The sequence below is a fragment of the Anolis carolinensis genome, chromosome 2 (assembly GCF_035594765.1).
Source record: "Anolis carolinensis isolate JA03-04 chromosome 2, rAnoCar3.1.pri, whole genome shotgun sequence".
Classification (NCBI taxonomy): domain Eukaryota; kingdom Metazoa; phylum Chordata; class Lepidosauria; order Squamata; family Dactyloidae; genus Anolis; species Anolis carolinensis.
In genome coordinates, this window is record NC_085842.1 from 25,629,631 (window position 1) to 25,652,143 (window position 22,513).

The 22,513-nt window shown below is 44.2% G+C and overlaps 1 protein-coding gene and 1 non-coding gene across 3 annotated transcripts; both read left to right on the plus strand.

Moving 5' to 3' along the window:
• Positions 1 to 2,910: 2,910 nt before the first annotated feature.
• On the plus strand, positions 2,911 to 14,358 carry ddx39b (DExD-box helicase 39B). Of its 2 annotated transcripts, none has more exons than XM_003217986.4 (11): positions 2,911 to 3,051; positions 6,172 to 6,404; positions 6,537 to 6,664; positions 6,820 to 6,912; positions 7,057 to 7,240; positions 8,241 to 8,359; positions 10,039 to 10,170; positions 11,162 to 11,271; positions 12,032 to 12,176; positions 12,636 to 12,783; positions 13,507 to 14,358. In XM_003217986.4, the coding sequence occupies exons 2-11, from the start codon at positions 6,194 to 6,196 to the stop codon at positions 13,521 to 13,523; spliced, it is 1,287 nt and encodes a 428-aa protein (XP_003218034.1). In that variant the 5' UTR covers positions 2,911 to 3,051; positions 6,172 to 6,193; the 3' UTR covers positions 13,524 to 14,358. The 2 variants fall into 2 exon arrangements, with proteins under 2 accessions (XP_003218034.1, XP_062829715.1); XM_062973645.1 differs by lacking the exon at positions 2,911 to 3,051 and adding an exon at positions 5,314 to 5,459.
• LOC134297254 (small nucleolar RNA SNORD52) lies at positions 11,344 to 11,413 on the plus strand. Its single transcript, XR_010003983.1, has one exon. It is a non-coding gene; the product is annotated as a small nucleolar RNA SNORD52 (small nucleolar RNA).
• Positions 14,359 to 22,513: the final 8,155 nt, after the last annotated feature.

Consider the following 22,513-nt stretch of genomic DNA (forward strand, 5'->3'; position numbering starts at 1 on the left):
TTATTTCTTCTGCTTATCTTTCTGCTTCTCTGTATCATCTTTGACACACATTTTTATTATTCTTATTGTCAATATTATTTCCTTGTGCAATATTGAAGCAAAGTGACCTCGCTGTGAACTCTGGCCAAACATGCCTCGACCTGGGTGTAACTGGCTTGCCCCAGGCTATGATCAAAGCCTCCATCGACCTCCTCCCACTGGATCTTGGCTAAGCTTGGCCATGCTATGGACATTCAATGAAACCCCTTATCATTTTCCTTGGATTTTGGACTTTCCTATGAAACTTTATGAACTTGTCTTGGACTGTTCTGGTGGGTGGGAGCGGTCAATATGATATCCTGTATTCTTTCATGAGTATCCCTTGTATGTCTCCCTTTCCCAAAATACCCCATATATGAACTTTAAAATATGAAATGTCACCTCGGCACGACCCCAGCCTCTGGAAGCTCTCGTCATCAAGACACATAATCATACCCACACAAAGGACTCAATCAAGGCACTTTGCATGGACACTAAAGAATGGCTTCGGAGTATGCCCACCTGGACAAGCTTGTCACATTCCAATGGGGGAAACCATCCGCCTTCGGAAAGTGGAGATTACCCAAACCATCTCACTCCTTTGTCTACACACCTGGCTGATCCCACTGTCAAAACCCCACCTGCTTGATCCAATATTCCGCCTTTAGAAAACCAGATTCTGCATATCTGCCAGACACAGATGTATATTTCCACTCCTGCAAGACAATATTTAGCAGGGGGTTCTCGCCAGCCATTATGTCCTCAATGAGTCACTTTAATCCACTTAGAAACCATCCCCGGTTCATTATTTCCTGCTCGGCCCGCCTCCCTGTTCCTGATTGGCTGAAAGGCCGAAGCGGCACAGGCATTCTAATTGGTCGGCGTGCCTCCACCTCACCTCCAGCTGGTAGCAACAACCAATCAGCATGAGGCTGGTTTAAAGGGGCGGCCGCAGGAAATTCAAAGTTGACCGCCCTGTTTTTATGTTATAAAAAGTGTTGTGGTATATTATGTGGCATGTCTTGCTTGATGAATGATTGTGGCTTGACATCTTTTCCAGCTGTATCGCATTAAACATTTCAGTGCTCCTTCTTCAGCCTATGATGAAATTTATTTGGGACTGGTAAACTCTGATTCCTAGCGGTTCTCTCCTTCTCGCCAGCGGCATCGAACCCTTTGGAGGGTCCCAGATCCCTTTCTATTGTAAGGAGACCTCCAAATTCTAGCTCGATTTCAAAACCAGGGGCTGTAGCTTCCTCCTTCATTATAAAAGTGTGAGGTGGCATCCTTTTCCAAAATAACCCTGGTTCATCCATATTAAAAACTTGTTCTGGTAGAAGATAGCCCCCTTCTTTTAATATCTCCTTGAATGTGTTGTTCACGAAATCCTTGGCGGCGGCTTTATCCACAGAGGCAGCCTCTCCATGCAGACAAACGCCCTTAAGTCCATAGCGCTTCTGAAATTTATGAAACCAGCCCTTCCTGGCAGCAAATCTATCTGATTTGGTGGGAGAACCAGTCGATGTGGATGGTCTTGCCTCATCATCCCCGTCCTCCTCTTCTTGATTCTCCATATTCTCTGCCATGTGGTCGTAAAGTTGCTTTGCCTTAGTCCTTATGGTGTCTGTATCCAAAGAAATATTTTTCTTACGACAATCATTAATCCACAAGGCTAATGCAGATTCCATCTTTACGATCGACTTATTATGAAGAGTAATCACCCTTTTTGCCGTCTTGTTGAAAGTCACTGTTGCTGTAGACCTGATATTCTTCTCTTCCTTCTTAATATAATGAACTGTTGATTCATTAATCCCGTAATGGCAGCCAACTGCAGCATACAATCTCCCTTTCTGGAGCATGTTGAGAAGCTCGATTTTCTCTTTTATGGTAAGTATCCTTCACTTACACTTAGGCTCGCTGCCAGAAGCCGTTGCCGAACGTTTGGGTGACATCATAGGGCTTGAATAGTGCATACAACACCGCAGACGAAAACAACACACACGTGACAGTCCAACGTGAACCGGAAGAGGGGTCGCCACATGCGCACACCGTAAAAACCTGCGAAACAGCAAAAATACCACAATAAATGGTGTACTGTACATTAATATTTATTGAAAACCTGCAAAACAGCGAGGCCGCGAAAAGTGAACTGCATTTCTCCTATTTGGTGTCCTTTGCAGACGCCTCCCCTAAAATCTTATTACACTAAAAAGTAAAGGTTTTCCCCTGACATTAAGTCCAGTCATGTCCAAATCTGGGGATTGGTGCTCATCTCCATTTCTAAGCCGAAGAGCCGCCGTTGTCCATAAACACCTCCAGGGTCACGTGGCCGGCATGACTGCATGGAGCGCCGTTATCTTCCCTCTGGAGTAGTACCTATTGATCTACTCACATTTGCATGTTTTCGAACTGCTAGGTTGGCAGAAGCTGGGGCTAACAGCAGGCGCTCACTCCGCTCCCCGGATTCGAACCTGCAACCTTTTGGTCCGCTTTAATACGCTACGCCACCAGGTGCTCTATTATTATACTGTTGAATAATACTGTTGAATTGTACTCTCCCGGACTGTGGTGGAGGCTCCTTCTTTGGAGGCTTTTAAACAGAGGCTGGATGGCCATCTGTCGGGGGTGCTTTGAATGCGATTTCCTGTTTTGTGGCAGGGGGTTGGACTGGATGGCCCATGAGGTCTCTTCCAACTCTACTATTCTATGATTCTATATTTTCATACTTTATGGCATTCATTCAAAAAAATATTATTATACTATTGAATATTTTTGAATAAACGCCATAAAGTATGTAAATAATTTGCATGTGCTTTTTTAAGGCTTTTTCGAACGAGAAAACGAATAATCATAATTATTGCCATTATTCTAATTAGGCACTGATTGAGACAAAAAGCCCGCGAGAAAGCCGCGAGGTCCTCGCATCAAGTCCCTTTTGGAGCTTCCGCCGTGCTCTGCGCTGGCCGGAAGTCGTTCTCACTCGATTGTGGCCGCCGCTTCGCGTAGTCGACCAGCTCCTCCCCTTTGCCAGAGGTAAGATGCTCCTCCGTTATCTATTCTCCATCGGCGCTCCGTTTTGCCATCCGCTCGATCACGGGGTCGATATCGGTTTTTTAAGCGATCGTGCGTCCGATGGATCGCTTTTTGAGGGCGTTTTTCCGACCCAAGTGCCTTAAAACCGGGTTAAAAGATGGGGGGGGGGGGTAATGCGTTCATTGTTATTGAGTGAATCCAAGATGGCGGACGTCTTGGCGCTTTGGTGTTGCTTTCACCGCGCTGTTTGTAATCTTGAAACATCGGCTGGATGCTGTTAGGTAGCTCTTCAGTTCCTGGTTGGGTGGCGAGAGGGAACTCTTCTGCACCCCTTTAAGTGGAAATTGGTAGAGAAATTAAAAATCTAAAAGGGTTTGACTTTGGCCTTTCCATCTGCCCCCTCCCATTCTATACTTTAATAGGGTTTTTATATAGTTTTAACAGCGCTGTATGATTTTGTAGTGCAGCTTCGTATTTTGCTTCTTTGGCCCGTTTTGAAGGACGTTATTCCAAGCAATTTGGCACCACCTTTTATTCCATTTTGAAATGTAGATTTTTAAATTATATTGCTTATTATTATAGAAGATGCAGCTCAAATGCAGATACTTCTTAGTGCATTTTGGTATTTATGGGTGATAAAAGAATCGGGGAAAGCTCAAAGCAATGAATGGTGGACTCGAATAGGATAGCAAACAGCTTTAAAAAGAATGAGAATATATATATACACACACACATTCTTAAAGGGGCCCTATAACCTCATGTGGCTTCTCTTGGGATTGTGTTTAGGACTAATATGCTGCAACCATTTTAGTAGGAAGAAAGAAAGCAGCACCCTTTTGTTATTTGTTCTTTTGTCCTTCATATCAAATGAATGGGCGTAACCTCTCAATCAGTGATACCCACATGGGGTATGGCTGGGTCAATGCTGCCGCATAATCCAGTTTCTGAATCCAGATTATCTGATGTGAACTGGATTATATGAGTCTACACTGCCATATAATCCAGTTCAAAGCAGATAATCTGGATTCAGAAACTGAGTTGTATGGCTGTGTAGATACGGCCTATGTTCCCTAAGATTAGAAGGTCAAATTGTCAGAATGAGAGAAGATTCCTCAAGAAATATGTAAAGAAGTTCCTCATAGAATTGGAAGAGACCTCCAAGGGCCATCTAGTCAAACCTCATCCTGCCATGTAGGAAGCACCTGACATAGCCATCCAGCCTATGCTTAAAAACCTCTAGATGCTCCAAGGCAGAGAATGTAAAGCCCTTAGATTAGATAACGTAGATTGTTTGTAGTTAATTATTTATTTGAGAAATGTTTATCCTTCCTTTCTCTGAGCAAAGACCCAAGGCAGTTACAGCATAATGAAAACATAAAATACAAAAGTTAAAACAAACAATTAAGCATAAATATTTCAAACAGCAAACACAATTAAAACCATGTGAACATTAAAACCAAGATAAAAACCCAAAGCTTCCACTACCACTTGTTTGGCTTCATTAAACACGTTCTTGGAAGGGAATGTCTTCACATCCTCATTGTTTTTTGATATTTAGGATGTAGTATTATTCTAGAAAAAGTGTTTTAAATCTTTTGTTGATTTTTTTCTTGGGGTTTTTTTTTTGTATGTTTGCCTCTATGTAGATTTCTTTTAAACTGTCTAAAAAATAATTTTTAAAAGCTCCCAGACAGGTGGCAATCCAGTTTCTGCTAAAAAAAAAATCAACCTCCAGAGGAGGAGGCTCCATCACACTCTAAGGCAGCATATTCCATTGCCAGAAGCCTATTACAATCAGTTCTTCCTAATGTCTCTCCTTTTTCTGTGTATTTGTAGGTCAAGAAGAAACTGCTGCACCTAAGTGTGTTTGTGCAGGAGAAATGTAGGGAGGTTCTTACTGAATTAGCTCTAATATTGTTTCTTTAGTCTTCCTTTCCCACCATCAAAGGTATTCTAAGCAGACACAGAGCTGCTCATAGGCCATGAGAAATACCATTTCATGATGCTATTTATTCACCCTTTCCACTGCTACTGCTTTAGTAGTAGAATCCCATTGGCTTAAAAAAAAACCAATTATACTTCTGAATGAAGTAGGAGAAAATCTGGCAATCTAGTCTCATTTCCTATACTCAAAAAGTTGGGAGAGACCCCCCAAGGGCACTGTTGTCAACCCATTGTGGTATGCAGGAATCATAACACAAACATCCATACGACACAGTCTGTTTCATCTCATTTTAGAAACGATGTCTCTTTGGTACTTAGAATCATAAGAGTTGGAAGAGGCCAAAAGACATTCCAATCCAATCCCATTCTGCCAGAGCAGGAACACAATCAAAGCACCCTTGAAAGATGGCCACCCAGCCTCTGCTTTAAAACCTCCAGAGAAGGAAAACCCACTATATTTTGAGGTAGCATGTTTCACTGCTAAACATCTTTTACAATCAGGAAATACTTCCTAATGTTTGGGTGGAATCTCTCTTCTTGAAGTTTGACTCCATTGCTCTGTGTCCTAGTTTCCAGAAAAACAGGAAACCTAATCATGCCCCCTCCTCAATGGATCCTTTAAATTTCTTTGATTTTGAGGTGTTTAGAGTTGGGGTGGGCTACATACTGGGGAGAATATAGTGTTAAACATTTTGCGGATCTGGGTATGTTTTGACAGCCCGTTTTCTGCCCTTTTCCCAAATAACTTCCTGCTTTATTATAACTGGGTAGAGAATGTTGGGTTACATTGGTGTAAAATATTGTAAGGCACTTTGAGCTCCATTATTGTAAGGGCATGGTACAAATGAATATAATAACATTAATAGAATTAGGAGGATTGGTGAATGTGACCCTCCATATATAGTTAAGACTGCTGCACCCATCATTTCTCACAGTATGCCATGTTGGCTAGAGCCGAAAGGAGTTGCAAACAAGCAATAGATCCATTAGTGGTTAAAAGACCTAGTGATCTCTCTGCAGCAGATAATGACAGCTAACTCTATTGCAGAAAGAACCCACTCTTTGAAATGAGCATGGATTTGGTTTATCTTGAGTTGCTATATCTGATGTGTAGCTAGAGATTTCCATCTTGATGGTTGTTGCTCTAGTTTCACTGAAGCCTTTCTCATTTTTTAGAGCGATAGAGAAAGCCATCATAATGACTGAGAACGATGTTGACAATGAGCTGTTGGATTATGAAGATGATGAGGTGGAAAACCAGGCAGCTGGAGAAGGAGTGGATGTCCCATCTAAGAAAGACGTCAAGGGGTCCTATGTCTCCATCCACAGTTCTGGTTTTCGCGATTTTTTGTTAAAACCGGAACTTCTCCGTGCCATTGTCGATTGTGGTTTTGAGCACCCCTCCGAAGGTGAGCCCAAATCAAACCCTTATTTTGGGAATTGCCTGGTGGGAAGTTATAGGCTAGAGGGGAGCTGAAAGCAAGAGCTTTTGGGATCTGCAGAACCAGGAGGTATTGATTGTATTCTCATTTCCAATGCAGTGCAACATGAATGCATCCCCCAGGCAATTTTAGGCATGGATGTTCTTTGCCAGGCCAAATCCGGTATGGGCAAGACTGCTGTCTTTGTTCTTGCCACACTTCAGCAGTTGGAGCCAGTCACAGGACAGGTATGTTTAGAAAACCAAAACAGCTTTTTTTGTGGGGGCAGAGGGCTGGATGGGCATAGCAGGGCCATGATAATCTTCCTAGCGAAAGGACTTGAGGGAATATGTCATCTATGATAACATGAGGAATTACAAATGCATTTCTGCTTCCTTGACAGGTGTCTGTGCTCGTGATGTGTCACACTCGTGAGCTGGCCTTCCAGATCAGTAAGGAGTATGAACGCTTTTCCAAGTATATGCCCAGTGTCAAGGTAAGATTCATGAGTTATTTCTATCTCTTTCTTGCACCAAAGCATAGTTTTTACCAGCACAAATGAAAAATGTTGCAAAAGTAAATCTAGAGGATTGTGATGGGAAAAGTGTGAAACTTCTTTCTCACTCTCTCCTGTACCCAGGTGGCGGTGTTCTTTGGGGGCCTGTCCATCAAGAAGGATGAGGAGGTGCTGAAGAAGAACTGCCCGCACATTGTGGTGGGAACCCCGGGCCGCATCCTCGCTTTGGCCCGCAACAAGAGCCTCAACCTGAAACATATCAAGCACTTCATCCTGGACGAATGTGACAAGATGCTTGAGCAGCTTGGTGAGATAGGGGTCCTTGCTCTGGTGGGGTAAAGATGTGGATGCGGTGCAGAACGACTAGCATGAGGAGTGGGTCAGGTTAGGAAAACTTATGGTCTGAATTTCTTGGGCATCCATAAGCAAAAGTAGCAGTGTTGACTACTTTTGAAGCAGTACGGTGATCCTTTGCTCTAGTTGTTCTTTGAACTCGTGCCTATGAGGCAGACTGAAGAAAGTTTTGATCATGAGCCTGAAATGGAAGTAACCTTCCTTGTCCCAAGTTTACTACCTTTCTGCCTCAGGAAGAATACAGATGCTCTATTTTCTCTTAAATGAACCTGAAATGAAAATGGAGGTTGTAGCTAGAAATAGCTTTCCTAACATCATAATTTAGTTTGTGTCATATATTGCATTTTATTTTTCTTGCCAAATAGCCAGTGCGTTGGTTGTAGCTAGGATGAAGTTGTATGAAAAGGAGTCCTATCGGTGTAGCTTTTTAGAGAGGATGAGAACCTCTCCTCTCTAGTCAAGAGAGGTACTTGCATGAAAAAAGCTTTCTGTGGTAATCTTCCTTATTAACCAGCCACAGTTTCCCCCCTCCCTTCCAAAAAACATACCCTGCAAACTTTAGAAATGGCTTGCAAGAAAACACCTGGCCACCAGGACCATTTTTGAAGAGTGTGGCTCCCTTTAGGACAGTGAAACATTGGGGATTTTCAAAACCTAGAAGGTCCTTCAGACTAGAAGCTCTAAAAATACTCATACCCCCTGTTCCTTTCCTTGCTCAGGAGCTACTGGAATAACTATTGAATGTAGATGTGGCCTAGTGGAGCTTGGAGATGTTCCCTTTTTCACCACAACTTTTATCTTCTTGCCAATGTGGCTGCTGGTCATGTTTGAGAAATTCTGCAAACTCTAGTCTATTTATTCCCCCTCCAGTTCTGCCTATTTGAGAAGTATTAGAGATTTACTGGGTACTCACAGTAGCACAATCATTTCTAACCTGTCTGCTTTCTTTGTAGATATGCGCCGGGATGTCCAGGAGATCTTCCGCATGACCCCTCATGAAAAGCAGGTCATGATGTTCAGTGCCACTCTCAGCAAGGAAATCCGCCCTGTGTGCCGCAAATTCATGCAAGACGTAATTACACCCCTTCTACCTTCTTTATTCACCTGGCTGGCCGGCTGACCAGCCTCCCTCTCTCCCTCCCTCCCTTCCATCCAGGGAAGGAGGACGGGATCAGAGCTTAGAGAGAGCGCCACCACCGTCGACAGCACTGTTGGGTTGTGCTGCTGCCGCCCATCACTTACCCCAGCCCCCCTAAGGCATCTGTAGGGCACACACCTTCCGGAAGATCATTCGGGTTACACTAGCCAGAATAGCCACATATACAACACAAATGATAGGCCTCTCCCAATAGGGCTAGAGAGCAATCACTCAATGAGATCTCATTCTACTTTTTTAACGCTGCTCGGCGTATGGAGCGTCCATGTTTTGTTCAGAAGGGGATCCATTCCAGAAGGATCCTCTTGTACCGTCACACTGGGCAGGTGGTGCACGATTAATTGCACCCCTCCTGCTGTCCTGATTCCCTGCATTCTCTGCGCATGGGACCCATCTCCGTGCCTGCACCATGTTTGGAAGATCTTGGCCCCCATACACCTAAGATCCGAAGAGCCTGGCCCACATACACACAGGCAAGTGGAGCCTTTTTCTTCTCACTGCCATGTCCACTCGCACGCAACATGCAGATACGCGTTCCTGCCCTCCCTGCCCTGTCCCTCCCGTCCACTCACTGTGGCTGACACTCTGGAGACCTGCGGCGAAGGACTCCTTGGAGGATCGGAGAGATCGGCGACAGCCGGTGGAGCAGACGCCTGGTGACCTGGAGGAGAAGTTTTATCCTTTTTTCAGTTGTGAACTGGCAAAAGCGCGTCATTCTGTTTTTGATTCCTCCCCCTTTCCTTCTCCTTCTGCCTTGTGGGAAAGTGGCAATTTGAAGTGCACTCCTGTGGGAGGGGAGGGAGGAAGGGAAGGAAGGAAACTGCTTTGAGGGAGCCATGTAGTTACATAGCAGGAGCGGGTGGAACTCATCTCTCAGTAGTGATCTTGGGAATATTCAGTTAATACTGAAAGGAAAAGCATTTCAACTAGCTATGTCTCTGAGGTCAATATTCTTTATTTGGGAAGCAATAGGATTAGGGTGGTTTTTTGTGCTTGTTTAGAAAAATGGAAGGGGCAGCTGCCATTGTCCTTGCTCTTCTGGCGTTTGATACCAGATAGCTGATACATTTTCGGAATTGGGATGTAAGCCTGGAGCCTGAACCTTTGATACAATGGTTAAGGGCAGCATAGCCTAGGATGCAGGTCTTGGAACAAACACTAATCACTTTCCCTATGCAAGTTTTGTTGTGTTTCTCTTTTTATTTTGCGTATCTGAAGGAAGACATAGCTTTTTAGTGGGAGGGAGGTGTTTTTCAAGTTCAGATCCTGCAAAGATAAGATAAAACGTTAGTGCTTTGGAAAGGGAAAGTCTTTTTTTAAAGCCACAGGTGCTTTGGAGGAAGCTTTGTAGCCATATGGAGAGAATCTTCCTCCTTAGAAGCTTTGGGCTGCTTGGGTTTGTTGTCTGCAGAAAGGGGTGGGTCACCACTTTGCTTATAGCGCATTTCCTGAGGGACTGCAGAAGCCAGGGGTGTGTGTGTGTGGCAGGGGAAGATGCTGTTGCTAGGTCCGTCCGTGCTTTTCGCCCCTCACCCCTCCCTCCAAACCCAGGTCTGCCTTGCCCTGGTCTAACCGGCCCTGGGTTTGCTCCTCAGCCCATGGAGATCTTCGTGGACGATGAGACCAAGCTGACGCTGCACGGTCTGCAGCAGTACTATGTCAAACTGAAAGACAACGAGAAGAACCGCAAGCTGTTTGACCTGCTTGATGTACTGGAGTTCAATCAGGTGCCTTGGGGAGGTGGGCCCCACTTCAAGGATGAGGGAGGAGAAACCAGTCTTGGGAGGTGGAAGGAACGATTTGGGATTGGATCAAAACAGAGTGCGTGGAGCAGATGTAAATATTACCAACTTGCCTCGGGATGCCAGCTGTTAAAAGCATAGCAGAGCTCTTGAAAGTGAGCCTCGATGCATTGACTTCCCAGTCTGCAAACCAGAGCTTGCCTTCCATGCCAATCCTGTCTGTACTTTAAGGGAGCCTATTGCCTTCAATCCCTAAACATGAAAAACAAAAGCTGCTTAATAGGATGGTTTGGATCTTGGAAGTAATTTGATTTAAGAAAAAATAATAAATGAGCAGTGATGCCAATAAATATTTGAGGGTGTTGAATATTATTACTTAATTTGTTACTATTTGTAACAAAGGATACTTTTAATTGAACAAATGAATGAGTTCTAATTATAATTCATTTTTATGAGTCTCTTAGGATTTAAAATTAACGCATTAGCACTAATGCTAATGTTTCCAAGCTCTGAATCAGAAGTTACTCTTCCCCCAGACAAGAACTTGCTTAGGTGGGGTTTGCCCATTAAAAAAAACAACAACCTCGGGTTGTACAGCTTGAGCATGAGGAACGGGCTACACATGCAAACTTTGTGATTGGTCCAAGTCAGGAAGTTTAGATACTGAATTTTAACTGAGCTTTGAGCATGTAGGAACAGACTCTGGGGTAGTTTGCCTGTTGGACAATTGGGTTCTTTCTGTGAATGAGGGTTTGGTGTTCATCCTGACAGGCTTTGCAGTGAGTTTCAGCAAGATGATAGAGGTATCCTTCCACATTTGCTGTGGCTGAGGGACAAAAAAGTCCTGTGCAATTAATTAATCATTGAATCATCAAATCTGCAAATGTTGAGGGCTGACTGTACCATATGTAAGAAAAACAAGATCCCTGGCCCTCACTGCTGAGAGCTGTGATTGACCTTTCCTTTTCCCATCTAGGTGGTCATTTTCGTGAAGTCTGTGCAGCGCTGCATTGCACTCGCTCAGCTGCTGGTGGAGCAGAACTTCCCCGCCATTGCCATACACAGGGGCATGCCCCAGGAAGAGAGGTGAGAAGGAACTAAGGGAGTGAGTGGCAGAGAGGGAGGTTTGGGCCTTGGGTCTTATCTGAGGGTCTCCTCTGCAATGATGAGCTTGCTCAGACTAGAGTCTCTGATTCTCTTCTGTGAAGTTCCTCTTAAGCGCTGAGCAGCGGCCCCTGCAGATATGATTGATGCTGAGATGCAAGCAGATGTTTGCCAACTGTAAGTTGGCAGAAAGAAGACTTTTAAGAGATCCTTTATAGGCCCACATGTAATGTGATGGAGAATTAATCTGATTTGAAAGCAGTAGCAAAAGCTTGTTTTTGTGTTGGTCCATGTTTTGTGATCCCAAGTCCTTGCTTGAAATATTGAAGCCAGCAAGCTATGGCCATTTATTTAGCAGGATGTATCCTATTGTCTTCTGGTCAGGATCCAACACATGAGGCTAAATTCACATTCCTTCTGGGATAATAGGTTTGGATTGAAAACTTCATAGACTTACTGGGAAGGATTTCAAGTAAAACACTCAGTGAGAGCTGAGTAAAGTTGTGGTGTCCAGATTACCAAAGTGTGTGAGTGAAAGAGCCTTCTTCTGGTGCCTTAATAGGAGGTGTTGTATTTCATCCATTGTTAAAGATACACCTGCAATTGTAAGATTCCCTCATTTTTTAGAGATGTTTATTTAGGGAAAATTATCTTAGAATTAAAGAAACAGTATTTCTAGGGAAGAAGAGGTAGCTAACTTGGTTTGTGTGTACATGGGGCTCTTAATTTTTTTTTCTTGCAGATTGTCACGGTACCAGCAGTTCAAGGATTTCCAGCGCCGTATCTTGGTGGCAACCAATCTCTTTGGTCGTGGCATGGACATTGAGCGGGTCAATATCGCTTTCAATTACGATATGCCAGAAGATTCAGACACCTACCTGCACCGGGTGAGTTGAGGTTCAAAGGTCCTGAAAATGGGGAGACACGTTTTTATATCTATATATAAAGTCCTGAGGTAGAGCTGCCCTGATGAGGTTGCTAGACTAGAGTCTCTGACTTTCTGATGTCTCTTTCAGCCCTGAGCAGCACTCTTGGCCTTGGTAGGCTTTCGTGAGCCAGAGGTCTTTTAATTTCAGTAGGGTTTCCTGTTATCTGTCAAATCTTTAGGACAGCACTCTGGGGGGGAAAGACTAAAGACCTTAGAACAACCACAACACCCAGGATTTCAAAAGCCCTGAAACCTGAAGGTTACTTAATGTCAGCCTAAGTGCATGTTTTTTTCAAAAATCAATACCTTGGCTCCCTTTCCTTTTGGGTTCATTGAATTGCATGGAGAGCTTGATTGAAGTACCTGAAGTGCCCTATGCTGGCACTAAATCATGACTTTTCTTTTGCGGATCCTGCAGGTGGCACGTGCTGGGCGCTTCGGCACCAAGGGCTTGGCGATCACTTTCGTGTCGGATGAAAATGATGCCAAGATCCTCAACGAAGTGCAGGACCGCTTTGAGGTGAACATCAGTGAACTTCCTGACGAGATCGACATCTCTTCCTACAGTGAGTGCTCCATTTTAATCACTTTATTTATATTCTGCTCTATCTCCCCAAGGGGACTCAGAGAAAATTACAGAACACATATACGGCAAACATTCAATGTTGTTGTACAATTAACAAGGACAGACAGTACACAAACACGTCAAGGCTTTCCCCATCTTTTCTATTTCTGGCATTTGGAGGCTGTGCTCAACTCTGGCCATGTGGGGGAGGCGTGGTGATGTTGCTCCGTCTTCCATGCTGAGGAGCTTTGTTGTCCTTAGATGTCCCCCTGATTGGATCACCGGCATGTCCTTATGGGCGCCTTTTATTACTGCCCCCTTAAAGCAATACCTATTTATCTACTCACATTTCAGTTTTCAATCTGCTAGGTGGGCAGGGAGCTGAAGCTGATGGCGGGTGCTCACCCAACCCAGGCTTGAACTGCTAACCTTTCAATTGGCAGGATTTTCTGCAGCTAGCGGTTTAGTCTGCTGAGCTAAGCCCAGCCCCTGCAAGTAAAAAGCATGAGCAAACTGAAAGAAAAGGGCATGAAAGAGAAAGGCATGGGCAAACTCCCACAATTCCTAACAGCTGGCTGTTAGGAATTGTGGGAGTTGACGTCCAATAATAATAATAATAATAATATACTTTATTTTTAACTCGACCTCTCTCCGCAGAGGTCCATATCACCTGGAGGGACTGAAGTTTAGTTCTGGCTAACACTCATCATTGTCTCTTTAACAGTTGAACAGACCCGATAAAGGGGGACTCCTTCCCTCTCTACGTTCACCATGGTTTTAGTTCCTGACCACCTCCGCTTCCCTGAAATTTCACCTTTAATTTCACCTGATGGAGAACGAGGGGACCGGCAGCCTGGAACACACAAACACACACCCCAATAACCCAAATCCTGCAGCAGGGATGGAAGAGTTGCTGTCCCAAGAGGAAAAGGTGTCTCCTGAGCTCCCCAGAGTCCCATGAGAAGCTCTCAGGCTGACTGTCTCTTTGCTCAGCCGGCATTTAAGAGATACAGAGGGTCCCACTACCGACGCCTGCATGCGAGACACACGTTTGAATGGATTCCCACTGCCTGCCTGCCTGCCAGGACAATTTGGGGGCTTCACCTGCCTGCCTGTCAGCTTTGCCCTGCTTCCTCTTCCCATCAGTGCTTACCCGGTGATCGTCTTCCTGCGTTGGGAGGTGCAAAAGCAGGAGGAGTTTTGATGGCGGTGCTCTGAATTTCTGGCATTTAAAATTACGTTTTGTTGTACAAGGGGGGAAAAACTTCTGGGGGGAGGGATTAAATGCACAGACATCTTTTTTTGGTATGGCCATTCATGACGTTTTTAAGGCTTCTGTTTTTTTCTTATGCTTGTTCCCCGTCCTTTAAAAAATTTGTTTGCATGTTAACATATGAAGCCCCTGTCCCAGCTGGTCTCTTCTGGCAGGTGAATTAGTAGTATGAAATCGACAGATGTTTTAGCCGTGGCTTGTTCTTTCTTCCCCCCTTTGATACCCCCTTTATTTTATTTTATTTTTTGGTAATAAAGGAACCCAGTCTTATGGGTGTCGAATTAAACTAGTCTTGTGAATAACCTTTTCCTGGTGTGGCTTCATTCTTTACAGCATGATTTTGTTTTCCCCTCCGTTAGATGGAGGAGATGTGTGACAGTGAGTCAGTGTTGGGTGCTTAAAAATAAACAACAAACGGGGGCTGAGACCATTTTTAAAGATGTCTTCTAGTGCGTCAGAAGAGAGATGTGCCAGAATATAAAAATATCAGCCTGAAATTAAAACACAAGAGTTGAAGATACGACCTGCCATTCTCAGATGAATGGATAAATCTTAATCCAAATTACTTTCTCAGTGCTTAAAGGCTGACCAAAGTGTCCTGGGGATATGTAATTCCCCAATGGGAGAAAAAAAAGTGTTTAGGCCCTCATGCACATGTAGTTTTTGATTTAAGGTTTAAAAAGGCTAAACTATGAGAGTGTCCTGAAGGAAAGCATTCCACTGTAGCAAGGGGTGAGTGAACCTTGCCTTTATTTCCCCTCCCAAATGATAAAGCCATTTCAATTTTGCAAGAATTTAGCTTTCCAGGCACATTTATGTGGCAAGTAAACTACTGGCCCACTCTCAGCAACACTCATAACATCTGTTTCCTATCAAATTACAAGCTTTTTGGGTGCTGAGAGATAGTGGCTTGCCCAGCATTAACCATTAAGTTTTCATGGCCAAGTGGGGATTGGAAACCTGGTCTCCAGAATAATCTAATCCTGCAACTAATAGAGTTGATTCCTCAAATTCAGCTTCATTATATAAAGGGTTGGGTATAGTAGTAAGCACCGTTTTTAAAAAAAGGGAATCCTTATGGTTAGTTGTTCAGCCCATGTCGCCACCCCCAACTCCAAGGTCAAGCCATTTGCTTCAATGATAACCATCCATCCATCTTGCCCTTGGTTGGCCCTTCTTTTTTCCTTCCATTTTCCCCAGCATCATTCTCTTCAAGCTTTCCTGTCTTCTTATTATATGGCCAAAATACTTCATCTTTGCCTTTAAAATCCTTCCCTCCAGTGAACAGCCGGGCATTATTTCCTGGAGGATGGATTGGTTCGATCTTGCGGTCCAAGGCACTCTCAGGATTTTCCTCCAGCACCAGAGTTCAAAAGCATCTATCTTCCTTCGCTCAGCCTTCCTTATGGCCTATCTCTCACATCCATAGGTTACTATGGGGAATACCATTGGACCTTTGTTACCAGTGTGATGTCTTTACTCTTCACTGTTTTATCGAGGTTGGCCATTGCTCTCCTCCCAAGAAGTAGACGTCTTCTGATTTCCTGGCTGCAGTCTGCATCTGCAGTGATCTTTGCACCTAGAAATATAAAGTCTGTCACTGCCTCCATGTTTTCTCCCTCTATTTGCCAGTTATCAATAGGTGTGGTTGCCATGATCTTGGTTTTCTTGATCTTTAACTGCAGCCCAGCTTTTGCACTTTCTTCTTTCACCTTGGTGATAAGGCTCCTCAGCTCTTCCTCACTTTCAGCCATCAGAGTGGTATCATCTGCATACCTAAGGTTGTTAATGTTTCTTCCAGAAATTTTAACTCCAACCTTGGAATCGTCAAGCCCCACACGTTGCATGATGTGTTCTGCGTACAAGTTGAATAGGTAGGGTGAAAGTCTGCAGCCCTGCTGCACTCCTTTCCCAATCTTGAACCAGTCTGTTGTTCCGTGGTCTGTTCTTACTGTGGCTACTTGGTCTTTATACAGATTTCTCAGGAGACAGACAAGGTGACTTGGTATCCCCATACCACCAAGTACATGCCACAGTTTGTTATGGTCAACACAGTCGAAAGCTTTAGAGTAGTCAATAAAGCAGAAGTAGATATTTTTCTGAAACTCCCTGGCTTCCTCCATTATCCAGCGGATATTGGCAATTTGGTCTCTTGTTCCTCTGCCTTTTCTAAACCCAGCTTGGACATCTGGCAGCTCTCGCTCCATGTATTGCTGGAGTCTGCCTTGCAGGATCTTGAGCACCTTACTGGCATGGGAAATAAGTGCCACTGTACAGAAGTTGGAGCATTCTTTAGCGTTTCCCTTTTTTTTTGATGGATGATTATATAAAAATCTCAAGGCCTCCTAAGAACACCTAAAGTGAAAATAGTGTGATTTGCAATGTGAGTTATAGTTTGCAAGGTCTTCTTTGCTAAAGAGAGTTGGTGCCTCATCAAACTACACACCCTAAGATTCCATAGAACTGAGTCATAGCAGTTCAAGTGGTATCAAACTGTATTAGTTCTGCAGTGCAGATGCAGCCTTGGCTCAAGATTGAATCAACTAGTTTCCAATTACATTATGCTAAATTCATCACTTGCCATATTAATAAACATTTTCTGAGCCCTGGCACGGTTTTGCTCGGCTTACAACAGCGTCTGCTAGAGGTGAAGCTTGTCCACAAAGTAGATTCTGTTTCCATAGCAACAATCACACATTTGGCCCCCTCTTTTTTGTAGCTGAAACTGAACATGTACTGCAACCAGAAAGTCCTTACTGATTCTGAACCTGTTTAAATCAAATCCTGAAATCCTAAGCTTCATTACATAAATCATCCTATTTTTAATCCAAAATGCCTTTGTCTTTTGTGCTTTTACATTTGTTTGGAAGATAGGGTTTAAAAACACGAGGAGAGTTGGGAATCCTGTAAAAGCAGAATGCATTACAAGTTGAAACGTTGTGGATGCATTTGGGGTTTTTTTTTTATGGGGAGGGGGGCTATTGCTACCTGATTCAAGTAATTTTTAAACAAATGCATGTCCTAGTTTCACTTAAAGCACAACTGCCATGCAGCAGCTTCATGGAAGCTTTCAATGCAGGATTTTTTTTAAAAAAAATTGCTTTATTTACAGTATTTAACATGGAGCAAACCATAAAGGGAAAACCTACACTTCAATGCAATTAAAAGCAACTACTGCAGATTCAGCGGTTCGAATCTGCAGAACTGGGTGAGCTTCCATTGTTAGCCCCATCTTCTACCAACCTAGCAGTTCGAAAACATGCAAATGTGAGTAGGTCAATAGGTACCGCTCCAACAGGAAGGTAACGGCACTCCATGCAGTCATGCCAGCCACATGGCCTTGGAGGTGTCTACGGACGACACTGCCTCTTCGGCTTAGAAATGGAGATGAGCACTAACCCCCAGAGTCTGACATGACTGGACTTAACGTCAGGGGGAAACCTTTACCTTTACCTAGAATGAATGCAGTCTGACACCACTTTAATTGCCTTGATTCAATGCTATGTAATCGTGGGAGCTGCGGTTTTACAAGGTCTTTGGCCTTCTCTGCCAAAAGGTGTTGGTGTTTCACCAAACTACAAATCCCAAGATTCCATAGCAATTAAGGAGTTGTTAAACTGCATTAAATCTACAGTGTAGATCCCTCCAGGGTGTTTAACCTCCCTGGATGTTGGTTCCTCTTGGGATTGATTTGAAGCTCCTTCCACATTCCAGGCATTTCTATGTATTATTATCTCCTCTGTGATTAATTTCCTGTCCAGCAATTATAAACGCAAGGAATAAACCATCACCATGAATCCAGGACTAAATACAATTTCAATCCCAACAACAAAAACATTCCACTTATAGCAATAATACTTTTAGTAAGTGCTGATATCTGGGGTGCATCTACATTGTAGAATTGATTGATGCAATTTTAACATCATTTGAACTGCCAGAGCTCAGTGCTATAGAATCCTGGGAGTTGTAGTTTGACAAGGTCTTTTGCCTTCTCTTCCAAAATGTCGAAGCACAAGTTTGAACTGCTGTTGCTCAATGCTATGGAAGCCTGGGAGTTGTAGTTTCCCAAGGTCTTTTGCCTTCTCTGCCAAAATGTGGGTAAATAAGTTTGAGCTGATGTGGCTCAATGCTATGGAATCCTGGGAGCTGTAGTTTCCCAAAGTTTTGAGCTGCTGTGGCGGAGAGCTATGGAATCCTGGGAATTGTAGTTTCCAAAGGACTTTTGACTTCTCTGCTAACATGCGTGTGCACGAGTTTGAGCTGCTGTGGCTTAGTGCTATGGAATCCCGGGAGCTGTAGTTTCCCAAGATCTTTCACCTTCTTTGCAAAATGTAGGTGCACAAGTTTGAACTGCCATGGCTCAATGCTGTGGAGTCCCAGGAGTTGTAGTTTCCCAAGGTCTTTTGCCTTCTCTGCCAAAATGTGGGTAAACAAGTTTGAGCTGATGTGGCTCAATGCTATGGAATCCTGGGAGCTGCAGTTTCCCAAGATCTTTCATCTTCTTTGCCAAAATGTAGGTGTACAAGTTTGAACAGCCGTGGCTCGATGCTATGGAGTCCCAGGAGTTGTAGTTTCCCAAGATATTTAACTCCTCTGCCAAAATTTGGATGCACGAGCTTGAACTGCCAGGGCTTAATCCTTATGGAATCCTGGGAGCTGTAGTTTCCCAAGGTTTTGAGCTTTCTGTGGCTCAGAGCTATGGAATCCCGGGAGTTGTTTCCCAAGGACTTTCGCCTTCTCTGCTAAAATTTGTGTGCATGAGTTTGACCTGCTGTGGCTCAGTGCTATGGAATCCTGGGAGCTGCAGTTTCCCAAGGTTTTGAGCTGCTGTGGCTCAGTGCTATGAAATCCTGGGAACTGTAGTTTCCCAAGGTTTTGAGTTGTTGTGGCTGAGAGCTATGGAATCCCGGGAGTTGTAGTTTCCCGAGGTCTTATGCCTTCTCTGCCAAAATGTGGGTAAACAAGTTTGAGCTGATGTGGCTCAATGCTATGGAATCCTGGGAGCTGCAGTTTCCCAAGGTTTTGAGTTGTTGTGGCTGAGAGCTATGGAATCCCAGGAGTTGTAGTTTCCCGAGGTCTTTCACCTTCTCTGCCAAAATGTGGGTAAACAAGTTTGAGCTGATGTGGCTCAATGCTATGGAATCCTGGGAGCTGTAGTTTCCCAAGGTTTTAAGCTGCTGTGGCAGAGAGCTATAGAATCCCGGGAATTGTCGTTTCCAAAGGACCTTTGGCTTCTCTGCTAAAATGTGTGTGCACGAGTTTGAGCTGCTGTGGCTCAGTGCTATGAAATCCTGGGAGCTGCAGTTTCCCAAGGTTTTGAGCTGCTGTGTTTCAGTGCTATGGGATCCCAGGAGCTGTAGTTTCCCAAGATCTTTCACCTTCTTTGCCAAAATGTAGGTGCACAAGTTTGAACTGCCATGGCTCGATGCTATGGAGTCCCAGGAGTTGTAGTTTCCCAAGATCTGTAACTCCTCTGCCAATATTTGGATACGCGAGTTTGAACTGCCAGGGCTTAATCATTATGGAATCCTGGGAGCTGTAGTTTCCCAAGATTTTGAGCTGCTGTGGCTCAGTGCTATGAAATCCTGGGAACTGTAGTTTCCCAATGTTTTGAGCTGCTGTGGCTGAGAGCTATGGAATCCCGGGAGTTGTTTCCCAAGGACTTTCGCCTTTTCTGCTAAAATTTGTGTGCACGAGTTTGAGGTGTTGTGGCTTAGTGCTATGGAATCCTGGGAGCTGTAGTTTCCCAAGGGTTTGAGTTGTTGTGGCTGAGAGCTATGGAATCCCGGGAGTTGTAGTTTCCCGAGGTCTTTCGCCTTCTCTGCCAAAATGTGGGTAAACAAGTTTGAGCTGATGTGGCTAAATGCTATGGAATCCTGGGAGCTGCAGTTTCCCAAGGTTTTGAGCTGCTGTGGCTCAGTGCTATGAAATCCTGGGAGCTGTAGTTTCCCAAGGGTTTGAGTTGTTGTGGCTGAGAGCTATGGAATCCCGGGAGTTGTAGTTTCCCGAGGTCTTTCGCCTTCTCTGCCAAAATGTGGGTAAACAAGTTTGAGCTGATGTGGCTCAATGCTATGGAATCCTGGGAGCTGTAGTTTCCCAAGGTTTTGAGTTGTTGTGGTGAGAGCTATGGAATCCCGGGAGTTGTAGTTTCCCGAGGTTTTTTGCCTTCTCTGCCAAAATGTGGGTAAACAAGTTTGAGCTGATGTGGCTAAATGCTATGGAATCCTGGAAGCTGCAGTTTCCCAAGGTTTTGAGCTGCTGTGGCTCAGTGCTATGAAATCCTGGGAACTGTAGTTTCCCAAGGTTTTGAGTTGTTGTGGCTGAGAGCTATGGAATCCCGGGAGTTGTAGTTTCCCGAGGTCTTTCGCCTTCTCTGCCAAAATGTGGGTAAACAAGTTTGAGCTGATGTGGCTCAATGCTATGGAATCCTGGGAGCTGTAGTTTCCCAAGGTTTTGAGTTGTTGTGGTGAGAGCTATGGAATCCCGGGAGTTGTAGTTTCCCGAGGTTTTTCGCCTTCTCTGCCAAAATGTGGGTAAACAAGTTTGAGCTGATGTGGCTAAATGCTATGGAATCCTGGGAGCTGCAGTTTCCCAAGGTTTTGAGCTGCTGTGGCTCAGTGCTATGAAATCCTGGGAACTGTAGTTTCCCAAGGTTTTGAGTTGTTGTGGCTGAGAGCTATGGAATCCCGGGAGTTGTAGTTTCCCGAGGTTTTTCGCCTTCTCTGCCAAAATGTGGGTAAACAAGTTTGAGCTGATGTGGCTAAATGCTATGGAATCCTGGGAGCTGCAGTTTCCCAAGGTTTTGAGCTTGTTGTCGACCGCGTTTTTAGGGGATCGGGCCCCTTAAGGAGAGAGCCGATCCGGTCCTGAGAGAACGGACCTTGGCGGAGCCAATAGGAGAATATGAGCCGCAATACAACCTGAAGCCGAAATGAAGAAGGTCCGCCAAAGTTGAAGGAAAATCCGCCAAGGAGTCTTTATTGAGCGATTCAGCTGAAAAGGACTCTAGTAGTGATCATTCAGTCTACTAGGGTACCATATAATCAAAATACAGCCATATTTATACAAAATTTCAGTCTGACAGCCCTTTGAATTTCCCGCCCCGCTCCCCCGCCCATCTGATCGCGGATAGGCTAGAAGGTTGAACGAGGCGGGCTTTCGTTTCCCGCCTTGCTCTGTTGGCCCAATAGGGAGCTGCTTTTTGTCCCCACTCGAGCCAATCAGGAAGGAGAAGGCGGGAGTTATTGAAACAATGAAGTGACAGGGCAGGAAATATCATATTAATTCCTGCTAGACCGATTTCTAAAGGGATTAATGACAGCAATCAAGGGTTCCTGTCACGTATACAGATTTTAGATATGCCTTGGGGTGTCAGAGGTGGAAGTAAGGATGGGTAGTAATGAGCCATATTTACAGGCTCCACAGGGCGCCTTCCTGAGGTGTCCTGGAATTTCCTTAGGATGAGATATGACAATGTTTGCCTTGGGGGCGAATCACCTTTAATTCGGCGACTCAAGCCTTATATTGTCCATGCAATCTGAATTAGATTGGGTTAAGCTGTGGCAGATTATCCTTTTGTTTTTGGGAAGGGAAGCCTGGGTCATAGAAAATGGGACAGGTTCTGGGGTTCAAGTTGAGTTCGAAATATTTCCTATTTGATTTCATGACTTGGCAATTATATGAAATAAAATGAAAAATAAAATAAAGTTGGAATATAAACCCTGCTGGGAAAAATACATATTTTCCGGGGATCCCAAAGAGTACAAATACATATAGGCAGACAGATAGATTTCATGGAAATAAGGGAGAATCCATAAAAGTGAGTTACATTGCATAAGGGGGAATCATGAATGATATAAACAATTGAAAAACATTTGATAAATACGAAGTTCATAACATCTGGGGAACCCAATATGGAAATTCATAAAAGTGGAGTTTTAGCAGCATGATTTTACAATTCATGAAGTTGTTATCTCTTGCCTCAGAGTGCCGGGATAATCCACAGTAAACTCCAGTAAAAAGTCTCAATCACCTTCTACTATAAATATATGGAATATAGAACATAAAGTCTTGACTTTTGAACTATCTTTTACAAAGTCCTGGGGGGGGGGGGAGGGTGGTCATCTCGATCACAAGCTGCTGTGGCTCAGTGCTATGAAATCCTGGGAACTGTAGTTTCCCAAGGTTTTGAGTTGTTGTGGCTGAGAGCTATGGAATCCCGGGAGTTGTAGTTTCCCGAGGTCTTTCGCCTTCTCTGCCAAAATGTGGGTAAACAAGTTTGAGCTGATGTGGCTCAATGCTATGGAATCCTGGGAGCTGTAGTTTCCCAAGGTTTTGAGTTGTTGTGGTGAGAGCTATGGAATCCCGGGAGTTGTAGTTTCCCGAGGTTTTTCGCCTTCTCTGCCAAAATGTGGGTAAACAAGTTTGAGCTGATGTGGCTCAATGCTATGGAATCCTG